The sequence below is a fragment of the Dendropsophus ebraccatus genome, chromosome 2 (assembly GCF_027789765.1).
Source record: "Dendropsophus ebraccatus isolate aDenEbr1 chromosome 2, aDenEbr1.pat, whole genome shotgun sequence".
Classification (NCBI taxonomy): domain Eukaryota; kingdom Metazoa; phylum Chordata; class Amphibia; order Anura; family Hylidae; genus Dendropsophus; species Dendropsophus ebraccatus.
In genome coordinates this window covers 29,403,103-29,420,488 of record NC_091455.1, presented here as the reverse complement: position 1 = coordinate 29,420,488, position 17,386 = coordinate 29,403,103, and the positions used below count along the sequence as shown (strand labels likewise).

Below are 17,386 nucleotides of genomic sequence, written 5' to 3'. Positions count from 1 at the left end.
TACTAGGTGTTTCCCTTCACTGCACATGTAAACATCTGCCGCATGTCCACGTTCAGTAGCAGAGAATCCTGGGGCTGCTCGCATTGTATGGTCAGCTCTCCTGTCACACCGCACCAAAACCTCAGTGACATTATACTGACTGAGTTGTTGCATAATAAAGAGCATTGTCTCCTGGTAAGCTGCAGAGATGATAATATTATTAGCAAATGTTAATATTATAATTAGCCTTAGTTACTTGCCCTCAGCTGATATACAACCTGCATGATGAACATACGTCTTTTCTAACGTAAGTGTGCAGAAGACTAGGACTTCCTGTGTTTGGTCTCTATTTTTGAATAGAGAAAAGAAATATCGGCACAGAGGGAGCATGGACCACAGTTTGGCCGTAGGTATTGACTTAAACATCAAATTAAAAAAAAATTAGAGCGTGCTTATACTCACAATCCTGCGTCTGGCAGTAAGAGAATGGGCTGCAGCAGGAGCCTCCCCCCACCGCTCTATCTGCAATAGGAAAGAAAGGTCAAGTCCCACTCTCTCAGCAGTTCCCCGGCCTAAAATGTAAAAGATCAGCAGGAGGTTGATCCTTGTAGGATTCCTACACTGTTTGTTTCAGAACATGCAGAACATCATCCTGCAGCGGTAGGGTTTACTCTTCCTTTAGATGAGAACAGCAGGAATAGCAATGCAAATATATATTATAATGTGTGTGTGTATATGTGTGTATATATATAAAAATTTAGATAGACAGCTATATAGATATCTGTGTGTATGTAATTTTTTTTTTTTATTTTATACTTCTAACCTTCCAGTCCAAAGCCTCCTGTAATACCTTTACATATAGCCCCACGTGTTTTCCTGCTCGTCCAACCTATATGACATGAATGAACGTGTCTGTCAGTGTTCCTCTTGGGAAGACGCTGATGATGATACAGGCATAATCTGAACTTTCCAAAGCAAAGGTTAGGAAATATAGATACAGAAGCCCTGCGTGCCTGGGGTATTGTTCCCGTGCTGTTTGTCTTTGTAGTCTTAGATTTAACCTCTAATATCAGGAGTGCTCTCTTGGACGACGCATAAGCTTCTATGGACACTGTCATGTGAATACTCTGTCACTACTCATGGGAATACAGGGCTGTATTTATAGCTAGGGGAACTGAATAAATAGAAGCGTCTCCTCTCCCTTCCTCTGACAGCTCAGTTCTCATAGTCCTGCCCAGGTCAGGAAAGGTTTGAGTTGCCAACTTCTCACTTCTATGTTTTGTGGTCCAAGAAATGGAGGCAAATGCAGATCTTGTGGTTGTTTACAGCGGTTTTCACACTATTACATGTCATATTCTCTGCTTATATCATACAAGATGAACGCTGTTATCCATTTACATGCTTAGAAAAGTAGTTGTAGTGAAAAGGTACTTTCCTTTACTTACAGTATGGCGCCACCTGGTGTTCAGAATACATAGATAATGTAGGTCCACCAGAAGTGGTAGTAGTCACACCTGCTCAGTCAGTCTGTCTCCGCATAGTGATCCTCTGTTTATCTTGTTCACTGTTATATTATTATCTTAGGATAGATATATGTTCATCCCAGGCAGGTTATCGCTCTGTGTATTAGAGAGAATGATCAGCTAATGAAACGATCATCGCCTGGTTCAGACCTAAAATCATTGGGCGTCGGGCGTGCATCAGGTGCAGCCGATGGCTGATAATTGTAACTTAAAATAATAAAGTATTAACTTAGGCTAAGTTCACACTACTTTTTGCAATCCGTTCTTTTCATCCTTTTTTTTCCAAAAAAATGGATGCGTTTGTGTGCATCCGTTTTTCCATTGACTTCTATAAAAAAAAAAAAAACAGATCAAAAACGTAGCTGACCTTACTTTTGTGTCTGTTTAAAAAAAAAAAAACGGATTCATTTTGATCCCTTTTTTTTAATAATGGAAGTAAATAGAAAAATGGATCAAAACGGATGCACACACATGCATCCATTTTTTTTTTCCATTCGTTTTTTTGCAAAAAAACTAATAAACTGATTGCAAAAATGTAGTGTGAACCCAGCCTCACCTAACCCTGTTCCTGTATGTCCTCAGCAGCCTTCCCTGGTGTCTGCAGCTCTGCCTTCTGTTCTTGACTTAACACTGACATGCTGCGGCCACTCAGCCACTCACTGGCCGAGAGAAGGCCAGCGATTGGCTGAGAGGCTGGCGGCCTGTCAGTGTAGAGACCAGAACAGAAGACACCAGAAAAGGCCTCCGAGGACACCTGGGAACATGGTAAGGTAGGTTAATACTTTTATTATTTTACACTAAGGGCAAGGGATACACGGACATCTCTAACGATGTCTGTGCAGCCCTTGCTGCCCAATAGTTGGCTTGTGTAATTGTTTACAAGTTTACAGTTTATGATCAGGCCGTTTAATAGGACCCTTACTGTAAATTTACCAACCACATCTGCTGGAAGTTTGTTCTAAGCATCTAATACTCTTTTAGTAATTTTTCCTATGCTGCTCCTGATTTTTCCTCCAACTAACCTCAGATCATGCCACCTTGTTCTTGTGTTTAGTTTCATATTAAACTGATGAGCCTTGGTCAATGATGTAGCGGGTCCTGCAGCCAAAGATCACGGTGTCCCTACCTGTGTTTGCAACTATAAATCCATCCTGGATTGGTAACTCATGGGCCACTTGTGGATGGCAGCATGACCCTGATCACATTAGCTGTAATACCATCTCTAAACAACTCTCTAAACATGAGGTCTGCAGTAAGTATTGAGGCTTAGACATTGATGCGCAATGAATTTGTCATGTGTGATCACAGTGAGCGTCGAACCATCTTTCTGCCATTATAATGGCGCTGCTTGCTGCACTGTTCTTGCTGTCAGATGTGATGGAAACCTTGACAGAATTCCCATAGGAGGCTTGATATACAAGTGTCAACAGAGCCTAAGGCAGCATTGTCAGTAGCCGGGGGCAGCATGCCATAGCCGAGATGTTCCTTCCACTCCAGAGGAAGGGCATAGACTCCTAGACGTGACCATGGAGGTTGTGTAATTGCAGCTGGAAAATTGGGCTTCTGTATCTCTCATTGCAGGGAAAGCATGCAGGAGGGAAACTTTAATATATATATATAATGTATGTAATTGTTTTTTAAATCAACAGGTGTCAAAAAGGTTTATACAGTTTTTGGTAATTTGCTTGTATTAAAGAAAATCTCAAGCCTTCCAGTACTTATAAGCTGCTGTTTGTCCTGCAGGAGGTGGTGTATTCTTTCCAGCCTAACACAGTGCTCTCTGCTGCCACCTCTGTACAGGTCAGGAATTGTCCAGAGCAGGAGAGGTTTTCTATGGGGATTTGCTACTGATGTGGTCAGTTCCTGACATAGACAGAGGTGGCAGCAGAGAGCACTGTGTCAGACTGGTAAGAATACACCACGTCCTGCTGGACATACAGCAGCTGATAAGTACTGGACACTTATAGATATTTGTAAATTATTTCTATTAAAAAAAAAATCTTAATAGAAATAATTTACAAATATCTATAAGTGTCCAGTACTTATCAGCTGCTGTATGTCCAGCAGGACGTGGTGTATTCTTTCCAGTCTGACACAGTGCTCTCTGCTGCCACCTCTGTCTATGTCAGGAACTGACCACATCAGTAGCAAATCCCCATAGAAAACCTCTCCTGCTCTGGACAATTCCTGACCTGTACAGAGGTGGCAGCAGAGAGCACTGTGTTAGGCTGGAAAGAATACACCACCTCCTGCAGGACATACAGCAGCTGATAAGTACTGGACACTTAAGATTTTTTTTTTTTTAATAGAAATAATTTAAAAATATCTATAACGTTCTGACACCAGTTGATTTTAAAACAATTTCTTTCCTCACTAGAATACCCTTTAACCCATTGAATAGGGTCATCCGATTCTATATGCCCTATTAGTAAGACAATCTAATTTCCAGTACAACAATTACAGTGACTCAGGGAATAATCACAGGGTTTACTCCAGATCCTGCAAATCATTGCAAGTAAAGCAGTTTTGGATGTAGCAGAGCCAGTGTGGAGCTTGTTATTTGGCACCGCATATAAAGATCTAGATAACATGTCACAGGAGATGGGGCCTATTGCTCAACAGTGCGGTCTGAAAAGGTGAGAAAGACAAACAGCCTGCTCTTCCCTAAATAGCTGCAGGGTATACCGTCCTGACCACTGTCTCTGTTACACCCATGGACCTTATTTGCAAAACTATATACAAAACCGAGGTGATTGTTAGTCACTTTGGGGATCTACAAGTCTTTAGGTTAATAGATATGGGTGCACACTCACATGTCCTGTGCTTCTGGTCTGCCATGCAGGATTGCACACAATGGCATCCTGTTCTACAAGCTCGATTTATGTACTTATAAGATTTTTTTTATTTATGTAGCAAACGGAGGTTAAAATGCAACATGCACTATTATTGTTATTATTATTATTATGGCATCATGGTACTATGAATTGTTGATGGTAATAGTAATAGTAACAACAATAATTCATAGTACCATGATCCCAAGATATTAATAATAGTTTTTAATAATAATAATGATGATGATAATAATGATGATGATAATAATAATAATTAATAATATTCTACATGAGTACATTGTAAGTTTCAGCACACATGGACATTATATCCATAGAGTTTACAATATAAAGACGTAAATACAGGACAACAAAGTGGCATGTTCTCTAATAGCGTTGAGCGGACTGTTCAGGTTCAACCACATTCTCCGGACCTGAACACTCAGCATTTGACTCCTTGGGGCTGTAGAAGTTAGTTGACGCCCTAGGGCTGCCAGGAAAACAAAGATGCAGTGTATGGCTGATACCGTGTTTCCAGGGCTCCCTAGGTTAGGGATGGAGAACCTATGGCCCTCCAGCTGTTGCAAAACTACAATTCCTATCATGCCTGGACAGCCAAAGCTTTGCTCAATGCTATTCACTATACCCATGAGAGGCACATCCTTACAGAGGGTATATGGAAAATCATTGCTAATAACTCTCTATTGCAGAAAATAAAGCTGGGTTTACAATATATGTGTTCTCTACAGGTGTATATTCTGCTATTGCCAAAGAGAAGCGAAGGCACCGATCCCACAGGTATTTGTGTCTGCGAGTTGGGAAGCCAATGAGAAAAACCTTTGTGTCTCAAGCCAGCGCCTCGATGCAACAGTACGCCCAGCGGGACAAGCTGGAATACTGGTTCGCTGTTCCCCATGAAAGGTATCTAGCTGCATTCTTATGTATATGTGAATGTGTACTGCTCTTTGAGGTTTTCTTTTAATACTTTTTATGGCTTTCTCTGCTTCTTTGGTGACACCCCACATTGCTGCTACTACTGCTCCCAAACCTGATACAGTCCGTCTCTCCTAGATCTGATACAGTCCGGCTCTCCTAGATCTGATACAGTCCGGCTCTCCTAGATCTGATACAGTCCGGCTCTCCTAGATCTGATACAGTCCGGCTCTCCTAGATCTGATACAGTCCGGCTCTCCTAGATCTGATACAGTGTTACTTGCATATAGATACTGAGAAATTTGTGTGGCAACAAATATCGATGAAGGGATTGGAACAAATTCAGGCTATGTTCACACGCTGTAAGAGACCGGCCGTTCCGTGACAAAGATCATCCCGGCCAGTACCTTAGTACCGGCCGGATGACCTTTCCGGCCGCAGTGTTCTGATGCGGACACATCACTGCGCGCCTGCATCAGAACCCTCATAGCACACAATGAAGCAAGCTGCCCGAGCCGCTCGCTTCATTGTGTGAACTGACAGGTCAGTTCTTTGCGGCCCCGCATGGTATCCCGGCCGTAACGTTTACTATGTGTATATGCTGTGGCCGGGATCCCATAGGAGAATAGGCAACGTTACTCACCATACAAAGTACGGCCGTTGTTGCCGATGGTAACAACGGCCAGACTTTTACGTAGTGTGAACATAGCCTCAGTCTGTAAAAGGAAAAACAAGATGTCTGTGGAGTTGCTCAAGTTTTTATTTTTGGACGACAATGTCATAGGTGCCAACTTGTCACTGTTTTTATCAATTTTCACAACCATCATTGTGTGCTATGTAACAACAACAACAACAAGAAAATAAACCACTAAGCCCCCCCCCCTCAAAAAAAAAAAAAAACACATTGTTTCCCTCCTTTGAGATACCAAGGGGTCAAGTGTAACCTGTGGGGGTGATCCACAGGTGAAGAGAAGCATAATGTTCTATCAGAGTCACTGGGCACATCATATCAATTCGTACGAGAGGCGCTCATTGATACTGCTCTCATTTCCAGGGTAGTTAGGCTTGGAGTGTTTGTTTCCCTTCTTTATTAAATGTATTATCCAGGCTTAGTAAAAAACATGGTGGAAACAGCTCAGTTCCATTTAATTGAATGGAGCAGAGTTGCAGTAATGGCACCATCCTCAGGTTGTGTGTGGTATTACAAGTAGCTGTGCTTTTTCCAATCTTGAATCCAAGGATCACAACCTACCATTTATTCATAGGATTGGTAATAAGTATCTCATCAGAGGGGACCCCCACCAATTAAGGGAATAGGGGTCTCTTGTCCTTCCATGTAAGTGGAGTATTGGTTAAGCATGTGTGCTGCTGCTCCATTCACTCGCTTTTAGGCTGCCAAAGATGGCCAAGAATGTTATTGGACCAGAAGCATTCATGCTCCATTTACATAGTGATATATTTATCCATCCTTCCATGTATCTGGATATATGGCGGAGATTTCTGTAAGACCTTTGCAGATTTCTACAACAAATCCACCGTATATACCGTTGCCGGGCATGATGATAAATCCGATTAGGAGACACAGACAACAACCCCCATCAGGCACTTTATTAGACCTCGATAAGTCTGTTCTTGTGAGGAGATATCCAGCATACAGATGGTAACATACAGAACACAATGGCTGTCATACTGTAGTACTTTGTGTCTCATGTCACTGTGTGCCAGTAATGTCTGGGTGACCTGATCACACATGGCAATGCTTCGTACAGCTTATTGGCCTGTTACCAGGGATACTGAGCTCACAAAACGCTTCGGCTTTTGTGCTTTTATTATTACTAAACCTTGTACTAATGAGACCTGAAATATTAGGAATTCTTACAAAACCATAATGTATTTGTGGCTGTATGTGCCCTGAAATAACGTCTACAAAACACAGCGAGGCCCCGTGTACTAGGCGATGGAGCACACTGCACACAGTTCATATTTCTGTTACAAGGTCAAGTTTGCTTCTTCCTTACATACCTACCATTACCGGTCTTATTCAGTCATGTAACTTCCATCATCCTTCATAAACTTTATTACTTTTGTTTATTTTATAACCTGATGTGTCAGAGCTGGGTTCCGAATGGGAAAAGCAGCTGCTGGGTGCCTGATAGGGGGCATCTATGACCCCAGTAGCTGGGTGCCCGATAGAGGCGTCTATGACCCCAGTAGCTGGGTGCCCGATGGGGGGCGTCTATGACCTCACTATCTGGGTGCCTGATAGGGGCGTCTATGACCCCAGTAGGTGGGTGCCTGATGGGGGCATCTATGACCTCACTATCTGGGTGCCTGATAGGGGCGTCTATGACCCCAGTAGCTGGGTGCCTGATGGGGGCATCTATGACCTCACTATCTGGGTGCCTGATAGGGGCGTCTATGACCCTAGTAGCTGGGTGCCTGATGGGGGCGTCTATGACCTCACTATCTGGGTGCCTGATAGGGGCGTCTATGACCCTAGTAGCTGGGTGCCTGATAGGGGCGACTATGACCCCAGTAGCTGGGTGCCTGATGGGGGCGACTAAGACCCCAGTAGCTGGGTGCCTGATAGGAGCGTCTATGACCCCAGTATGTTCTGACCTCCTGCAGACACCACTAACATGTATTGTATTTTTTTTTTCCTAATAGATCAGACCACCTCTACTCCTTCTTCATTCAGTGGAGCCCATCTATATATGCGGAGGAAATCGGGGAGTCCTCAAGAGAGCCAGGATTTGTTGTAGTAAAGAGGAACGAGGAGCCTGAGACCTCAGAGGTTTCCTCCAATGACTCCACAACAAGATTATGGGAGGTAAGGAATAACTATTAGGTACAGTGACTGCCCCATACAGAACAGGGGCCATACCTAAACTCCTAATATAACAGGGATGAGCAAATTGATGTTTTTTTTCACAGAACCAAATTTTCAGAATTTATAATTTAAACAATGTAGCAGTCCTATCTACAAAACAAGACCAGACAAATATTTCGATTTGCTCATCCCTAGTGGCAGCTATAGTTATATATGACCTGTGTTGTTTATCCAGTATGTGGGGTTTTTTTTCCATCTGCTTCATTTACACAACTTTTAGACTCTTTTTAGTGATGTTCTAAACTGGTAGCCAAAAGTCACATGTGTCTCATGTCTAAGATAACGTTTCTAAATGCACTGAACGCCTAATATGCGTTAAATGGGAATAATCTGCCTGCGGCGTCCTCGTATAACCTCAAGGAAACTCGCCTGGGTGTTAGACCATGCAAATAGTATATATTAATGACTTGTAAGCACTATGAATGGTTGTTTGCACTGTGTTAAGCATAGCTTAGGGGTGTGTGTGAGAAGCGGAGCGTGGCTCCTGACATTCATGTACTCTGATGGGTGACGTACCTATCTTGTATCCCTTATCTTCCCACCTATGTGTGATCAGTAAGGTTGTAGCTAATGGCGGAGGTGAAAAGGATTGATTATGGGTTATTAGAGATGGTGATCCCCAGGACCCTCATCTATTAAAGGGGTAGTTCACACAAAAAAAAAATATTTCAAATCAAATAGTCCGAGCAAGTGCCAGAGATTTGAAATTTACTTCTATTAAAAAATCTCCAATCTTACAGTACTTTTCAGCTGCTGTATGTCCTTCAGGAAGTAGTGTATTTTTTCCAGTCTGACACAGTGCTCTCTGCTGCCATCTCTGTCCATGTCAGGAACTGTCCAGAGCAGTGGTAAATCCCTATAGAAAACCCTCTCCTGCCCTCCAGACTGGTAAGAATACACCACTTCCTGCAGGACATACAGCAGCTGATAAGTATTGCAAGACTTGAGATTTTTTTTTTTTTAATAGAAGGAATTTACATAATATCTGGCACTTTCTGGCACCAGTTGATTTAAAAGAAAAAAAATGAAGAACCCCTTACAACTGATCTCCGGGGGTCCTAGCAGCATCTGGGAACCCTATAAATGAAAGCAGCTATTAAAAGTGGATGGTAGAAGTGGGGAGAGAAGGGCTGGGTTTCAACATGCCTGACCTTTTGTTCTTGGGAAGATAACTACTCCCAGAGGAGTGTGACATCCTCTTTCTCCCCCTCTCTCTAGTGAAAGCACATGCATGCTCGGCTGAGCAGAGTGTGCATGTATATGGGCTGGGGTCAGGAGAGAAAGTCTCCATACACCTTATATTTTTGTCGACTATACCTGTCGGCAGTATAAGGTGTATGAGGCTCTTCTGACCATACACCAACAGATGACAGTGGAGATGACATGATGGAAAAATCACTGCCCGACACCCTTTGTTCTGGAAGATATAAGCCACAGCCAGAGCTCTTTGGCTGCAGCTTAACCCTTCCCTTGCCAAAGAAAACACAGGATCATTCAGCCATGCCACACATTCCTGTGTATGGGAGGTCGGGCGGCAGACAGAAGAGATAACTGGCGGCTAAACAATCAGTTATTAAAGGTGTATGGCCACCTTAAACCGATCCAGTGTCAGAAAATCAGCTATGATTAACTTTAATTGCTGTTGCAAAACTACAAATCCCATCAAGCTAAAGCTTTGGCTGTCCAGGCATGATGGGAATTGTAGTTTTGCAATAGCTGGAGGGCGGCGAGTTTAACACCTGTGGCATAAGGGATCTAGCGTGTGTGGCCGACCTCAGTAACTTTACTGTCCATTAATTGCTGCAGCTGCTGAGAATTCTGCTCCTGCTGAAGGAAACCATAGTCTAGCGTTCTCTGTTATCAGCCGCAGACTATGGGAGACGCAGAGTGCGGTAACCACACCACAGATATAAGGAGGATGGATTGTGTCTATATCATCCCATTACACTATGGAAATTAGTTTTTAGCTGTTTGCATTTGCCGTATCCCAGTCCCAATTACATTTAGCAGGCGGCTCTGATCTTATAATCACAATAAATGAGACTTTCTCCCCAGACAAAGGGGACATTGTGGCGTTTGGAGGGGGCCGCCGCCATCCTGCCTGATGACCGTGGGAATGGCCGTGTAATCTGATTTGGTTTAAGTGCTTGTGAATTATCTTTTCCTTCACTAGCAGTGATTTTGCCTGTCTCCCCTATGTACTATACTGCTGTGTCTTAGCATGTCAAGGTGATTCAGACCCTCCTCCTCCTTCTCTTTTAACCCTTTGCAATTGACTCAGATTGTGCACCAGATTTGCTAGGCTGTGGCCATTGCATAGGGTTGTTTGTTTTGCTGTGATTGCAGATGGCCGGCGCAGTGTCCTACTCCTCTTGCATGTAGTCAGTGCATCCCCCCAGCTTTACAATGGTGCACTGGCCCTTTAAATAACACTCTCTTTTCACTGAGTCATCTGCACTCCAACCAAACTTTGAATAGACCCAGCCCCTTTAAGGCAAGAGCAGGGTTCCTATTGGTCGACGGGGCCGTCAGTCACAGGAGTGCAGCCCTGTGGTTACTGTGTCACAGCAGAGCTCTGTGTGTACACATACTGGGAAACCGATGGAGGAGCGAGAGCATGTGCGGCCGCGGCTCTGATGTCAATTATTAACATTCACTCACTGAAGGGGAAATGTCTCGCTTTTGGTATGGCAAGAAGTCAAGGAAGCACCAGGCGGCGAATCACAAGTACTCGCTGGTAAATTTTTGCACGCAGCTCCTGCTGCTAGAGGCGCCCGCTCAGCTCTTTTTTTGTGTGTGTGTGTAGCTGCAGGATGTGGTCGTAAAAGTTTTGTTGCCTTTTGTGGCTATAAGTGGAGACTGAGTGAAAGATATACTGTGGGGGGCGGCGGCGGATTTTGTGGGGGCCACTTATTCTCAGTCTCAGTCTTATTGTTTGTAGTGACGTTTATTGGCTGGCGCCACCATCATTGTGTTTTTTTTTTCTTTTTGCAGTTTTGTGCCCAGATGTTTGCGGGGGTCCAGCTCCGATATTATAGTTTTGTATCTTATATAGCAGTAGTAAGGGACCTGGGCTCTCCAGCTTTTGCAAAACTACGACTCCCATCATGCCTGGACAGCCTTCGGCTGTCCAGGCATGATGGGAGTTGTAGTTTTGCAACAGCTGGAGAGGCATGGGTTCCCTACCCCTGTTATATATAGCTCAAATATATTATGTAGGGGTAAGCAGTGTTGTTCCGGGGCTGAAGAAGTTGGAGGCAGCCGTAGGGAGTCCGGGAAAACATGGATATGATCTATGGCTGTAACCATGTTTCCATCAGACCCAAGCATGCTTGAGTTGCGTTCCTCTCTAGTCCCATTGTCTCTTTGATAATATAAAAGGGGTCCCGCTCTGTTTTTGTAGTTGGCACATCTGTATGCACTTCTTGCATTTATTATATCCAAGAAATAAGGTTAAAAACGTCAGTTTTACAGGGTCGGGATATAACACTATGAGCTTAGGGCTACATGGCGGCTTTGGTCAGTGTTACATTGCAGCTTTGCATCTGATTGTTACAGTCACATTGCGATTTGCAACTTAAAGGGGTTATCCAGCGCTACAAAAACATGGCCACTTTTCCCCCTCTTTTGTCTCCAGTTCAGGTGTAGTTTGCAATTAAGCTCCATTTACTTCAATGGAACCAAGTTTCAAAACTTCACCCAAACTGGAGACAACAGTAGGGGGAAAGTGGCCATGTTTTTGTAGCGCTGGATAACCCCTTTAACCCGAAGCAAACCTGTGGCAGCCTTGGTCGTAAATCGCACATGGCTTTGCCAATATTGACCTCACTGTAAGTCACATGATACTGTGAACCTGGCCAAATTGCAATTTGTTCACGCAACTTTTTGTAGATGTGATATTGTAAGGAAAATTCTCTTTACTATACTGTGCACAGTTATCGCATTGCTGTAGCCTTTCAGGGTCCTGTGCACATCCTGGCTTTGTAGCTGGTAAAAATCCTTTAGTACCTAACCTCAATGGGGGTGTCCATTTATTGTCCTGCTGAAAGTGTGCCGTACCTGTGGGGTGTGCATGTTCCTGGCAGCCATCTCTCCCGATCTACCTGCACACATTAAGACTGTTCATGTGTCCTGAATGGAGAGAGGAGGGATAAGCCGCTGCCAGACTCTTCGGGTAGCAACTTATCTCTTACAGAACAATCGAGTCTGGCAGTTGATATCCAATGTCTGAGCCTTCTCTAGTAAGTTGTGCCAGGTAGCTGTGCCCCTTGGGCCTGTTTTTATACGTTCGGCGCAATCTGTGGTAAATGAATGTACGTCTGTCTCTATAGCCGTCACTTTGAAGTGTTTGTAATTGTTCCGGTTGGAGGCTTCAGGTCATAGGTCATAACATCATACCGCACTGGGATGACATCTATCAGCAGTATTTATGTCGCTCGTCCTTTGGGCATAGTTTTTAGCCATTATTTTTCTTATTTCTTATCATACGGAGACTGATTCTGTACGGGTGTTCTCCAACCAAAGTTTTGCACCAGTTTGAAGCAGACTGTGCTATAGGTTGTGCAGAAGGGGAATGTATACATCTGCCCCCTCCATAGGACTCATTATATGACCCTGTTTCTTTTCCTAAGGAAATAGAGGAGATCCTTTCCTCTGCAGTTTTGGCTCCTGAGATCAACGCTCGTCTCGCTGGTTTGTTACCCTTCCTGAATAGATGCAGATAACTTGCCATGTCATGGCTTTCCCTATAGCTGCCCTGAGGTGCCTGCTGTATAGCCAGATCCTCAGGGACACTGTATACACTACGAGGTGCAGTACTATTACCATAAACACGACTTTTAGACTTTGCAATAAATCTGCCCGGGATCCATGTAGGCCGCGTCTAAACAAAGCTAGATGGCTGCATCCCATGTCCGTGAATCACCTTCTCGGCCTGATATAGAAAGTGTGCCTGCTAGTTAGGAGCGGCTTGGATACACACAGGGATGTATACTTAGCCTGGAACTTGGCTGGGAATCTACATGTTTCTATAGACTGGTAATGGAAACTGTCTGTTTGGACAGAAGGAAAATATGATTTGACTACAACCATCAAGGTGCAATGCCTTTATGTAAAGCATTGCTGGGTGAGGCGGCACTGCAGCATCACTCAATGAGGTGATCAGACGTTCAGGAGCCCAGGCAAGATGGGTGATAACTCCTATGGGATCTATAGTAAGTATCACTAGAGATACAGCTCTAACTATAAGGTGTCTAAACTGACAGACAATGATTTATGTTTTATGGAGAGATTTCTGTATAAATCGCATGGAGACGCTCCTTAATTCCATGCTAGGCGTTATTGATCAGCGACTGATGAGTATCCAGAAGGTCACACAGCACGCCCTTTTATTGATCCCCTGGGTGATCTCTGACCCATGGCCTGGTTTATCCCGCTATCGCCTGCCATAGGACTTGTTGAGCCCAGAGGATCGGTAATTGTCGAAGTCTCCAGAGGGCGAGATTGCAGCAGAATGAACCTTTTACGTAACGGACGTATAGCAGCCATGAGGCAGATGAACACTCGGCATACAATTGCACACATTGGGACAAGCAGAGCGATTTTGCATAATGTTTTAGGTTCGTTCTTCTCGTTCTAGGATCAATTGTGCTTAAGTGCTGCGTACGACGCCTTTCATTAAAGTCAATAGGTAATCTAATGCATAAGGACACCGCTTTGGCATGCATTGGGCCCATTGTAACCTATGCACGTGTCCTTTTGAAGTTTTCAATGGCCGGAGTCTGATCTGCCGCCTCTCATTGTGTTTACTATGGTGAGGCGTAGGGGTTCGGGTGTAACTTTCACACTTGGGGAATTTAGGCCTTTGTCTCTAATAAACAAATCTGCCGCTAATAGAAGTCTATGAGAGATCACCTGCTGCACTATGCTGTGAAGGAGGTTTTCAGTACTCCCTATTATTGCATTGCTTGTATTTTGTAATTGGATTTGATCAAAAGTCTTTAACCGTTTATTGTTAATCCCATTAGCCAGGCCCTATGTTGGCTCACTGTCCAGTCCTCCTGAGTGCAGATCTAAAGGCCCCATTACATGAAAAGATTATCGGCTGTATTCATATAGGAGTGTTGGCACCAACCGCTGCTATTCTCTGTGCTGTTCGGACAATCTAGCCATCACTTGGGCGGCCCACCTCCCGCAGCTCCCCACGGTCCCCCTGCTCTTACCCACTCACTGGGGATGCGTGTAATAGAGCCAGCAGCGAGCGGGGAACGAGGAGCAAGCGAACGCTGAAAGCGCTCATTTGCTCCTCTCCATCACCCCTTGTGAAGTCCGGCAAATATTTTTATTAAAGTATTGTATTGTCCCCCAAAAGTTATACAAATCCCCAATATACACTTATTATGGGAAATGCTTATAAAGTCCTTTTTTTCCTGCACTTACTACTGCATCAAGGCTTCACTTCCTGGATAACATGGTGATGTCACTTCCGGGATAAGATGGTGATGTCACTTCCGGGATAAGATGGTGATGTCACTTTCTGTATAACATGGTGATGTCACTTCCTGGATAACATGGTGATGTCACTTCCTGGATAACATGGTGATGTCATGCCCTGACTCCCAGAGCTGTGCGGGCTTTGGCTGATGGAGAGGATGATGGCAGGGGGACACTGAAGGACACAGGGCACTGCAGGGACACTGAGCATCCCCCTGCCATCATCCTCTCAATCATCCATCATGACATCACCATTTTATCCAGGAAGTGACATCACCATGTTTATCCAGGAAGTGGCATCACCATGTTTATCCAGGAAGTGGCATCACCATATTTATCCAGGAAGTGACATCACCATGTTTATCCAGGAAGTGACATCACCATGTTTATCCAGGAAGTGACATCACCATGTTTATCCAGGAAGTGACATCACCATGTTTATCCAGGAAGTGACATCACCATGTTTATCCAGAAAGGGACATCACCATATTATCCAGGAAGTGAAGCCTTGATGAAGTAGTAAGTACAGGGAAAAAAAGCACTTTATAAGCATTTCCCGTTACAAGTCTATATTGGGGATTTGTGTAACTTTTGGTGGGCAATAAAATACTTTAATAAAAATTTTCACCAGACTTCTCTATTCTGATTTGAGTTTAGATTTCCATTTAGCATTGGGAAGGAATGTTGTTGTGTTTTGGTTTTGTTTTAATGATAAATGGGTTACTATGTAAAATCAAATGCTTTACGTTATTAGTTATCCATAGTCTTTAAATACCAGTTTACTACATGAGTCAATGGTGGTCATGTATAGTGCTGGAGGGTCAGTCATATGAGGGTGAGGATATTGTTGCACCTGATCAGCCTATCATAGGGAAGATTACTGTATTATCCAAGCTATACTATATTATACAGCAACTAGATTTACTATCATGGGTTAGCTGTGCTAAAAGTAGTAACTTATAATATATTTATATTTTTAACCTGAGAATATTTTAGATGATGACGTTTCAATAAAATTTAGATTTTTTAAGAAGCTGGAGATCGAAATCCTTTTTCTCCTGTATAATATATTTACACCTTGTGTATTTGTTGATACTCTAGCGCCTGCGTGTATATACTTGTATATCTATGTATATACTGGAATGTTGAGATAAGACATAGAACAGGGAGATAGTATTACATTATTTTCCTTCTGGTCACATAGTGATAGAGCAGTGTTAACCACTACAGATATATAGCTCTTTCCACTGATGTTACTTACACTATATATGCTATATGGCTGTGTGCAAATACTTGATATCATTGCCACCTAGTTGCATGTACTGGCTACCTTGCTTGGGGTAGATGTTTTGTTATAGGGGGAGGCCAGACGTACAGACATATTCATTCTAATGTCTTTGATTGATTATTGTGGCCATGGGAAGGATATAGGGTAGGTGAGTGCTTGGAGATGAAGGGGTTGGTGTTAGAGGATACACACCTTACAAAAAAAATAAAAAATCTTTTAAAGTGGTTATCCAGCGTTACAAGAACATGGCCACTTTCTTCAACAGACACAGCTCTACTCTTGTCTCCAGGTCATGTGTTGTTTGCCATTAAGCTCCATTCACTTCAATGGAACTGAGTTACAAAACCTGCACCCAAACTGGAGACGAGTGGTGGCTGTGTTTTTGTAGCGCTGGATAACCCCTTCAAGAATCGCCTTGCCTACTAAGTCAGGGAAGAAGCAGCTTCATAATTTAGAAGGATCATGCATCATCTGTGTTGAATGCATTGTATGTTGAAAATTTTGTAACTTGATGCTATTGTAAGTTGAGGGGTCACTATATGTATGTATGTATATATATATATATATTTATATATATATATATATATATATATATATATATATATATATATATATATATATATAATATGTGTGTGTGTAATATATATATATATATGTGTGAATAATATAAATTATATATAGTGATGCTGTTTTTTGAAACCCTTGACAATTACAGTGTGGAACTTGAATTGCTTTCAGGCACCACAGCAAGTGTTATAGCAGGCGCACTGTGCACTATACCTTACATTTCTACAGATCCCTCTGAGCAGCCTGCAGTAGTGTATTCTATATTTATACGGCTGATGGTTGCTTTCGCGGCGTGCCCAATTCTCCAGCCATTAATTAGAATTCCTTTATAAGTCGTCCCCACCACCGCTGCCTGCAACAATGGTTCATCTACTGTAAGTAGGAAGCTCTGCGGGCAGCTGCCTCCTTCCTGTTGTGACTATTGATTCTTAGAACACCTAACACCTCCGTACGGGTCTAGGTGATTGTATATGATTGTGTATACATTGTGAACCATGCTTTATCATATCAGGTCTATTTTTGGAGTCTCTTAAAGAGCAGACACGCATTATGTTTTTGTTTTTAAAAATCACACAGAACTCGGGTCATGCTGATGATTTCCATATTGGCAACTTGTTACTTCTGTTGTGGAAATGTTACTGATTAACATCAATGGGACTTTCCAATCACCATTGGTGGCCAACAGCGGGCAGATGAGGGAGCTGGAACCTTTAGGTCCCTTCTGACCTCCTCCGCCCAAACAGGGCCCCATTCCGTTCACTGTCATGCAAGTCAGAGGTAGCCAAGCACACTGGCTACTTTAGACTTGCCGCTGCTTCATTCCTTCTCTATGGAAGCTGCCAAACATTGTGCTTGGCTATCTCTGGCAGCACCTGAAACATTGAAT

At 43.2% G+C, this 17,386-nt stretch overlaps 1 protein-coding gene across 9 annotated transcripts in view; it reads left to right on the top strand.

Moving 5' to 3' along the window:
• Positions 1-17,386, top strand: part of OXR1 (oxidation resistance 1) — a 334,109-nt gene that overhangs the window by 291,789 nt on the left and 24,934 nt on the right. For 7 of the 9 annotated variants that reach the window (XM_069957201.1, XM_069957204.1, XM_069957202.1 and 4 more), the window contains 2 exons: positions 5,080-5,251; positions 7,931-8,093. In XM_069957201.1, coding sequence (XP_069813302.1) covers positions 5,080-5,251; positions 7,931-8,093 — 335 coding nt within the window. Of the gene's footprint in view, positions 1-5,079; positions 5,252-7,930; positions 8,094-10,703; positions 10,891-17,386 lie in introns of those variants that run through there. The other 2 variants (XM_069957208.1, XM_069957207.1) reach the window with 1 other exon arrangement.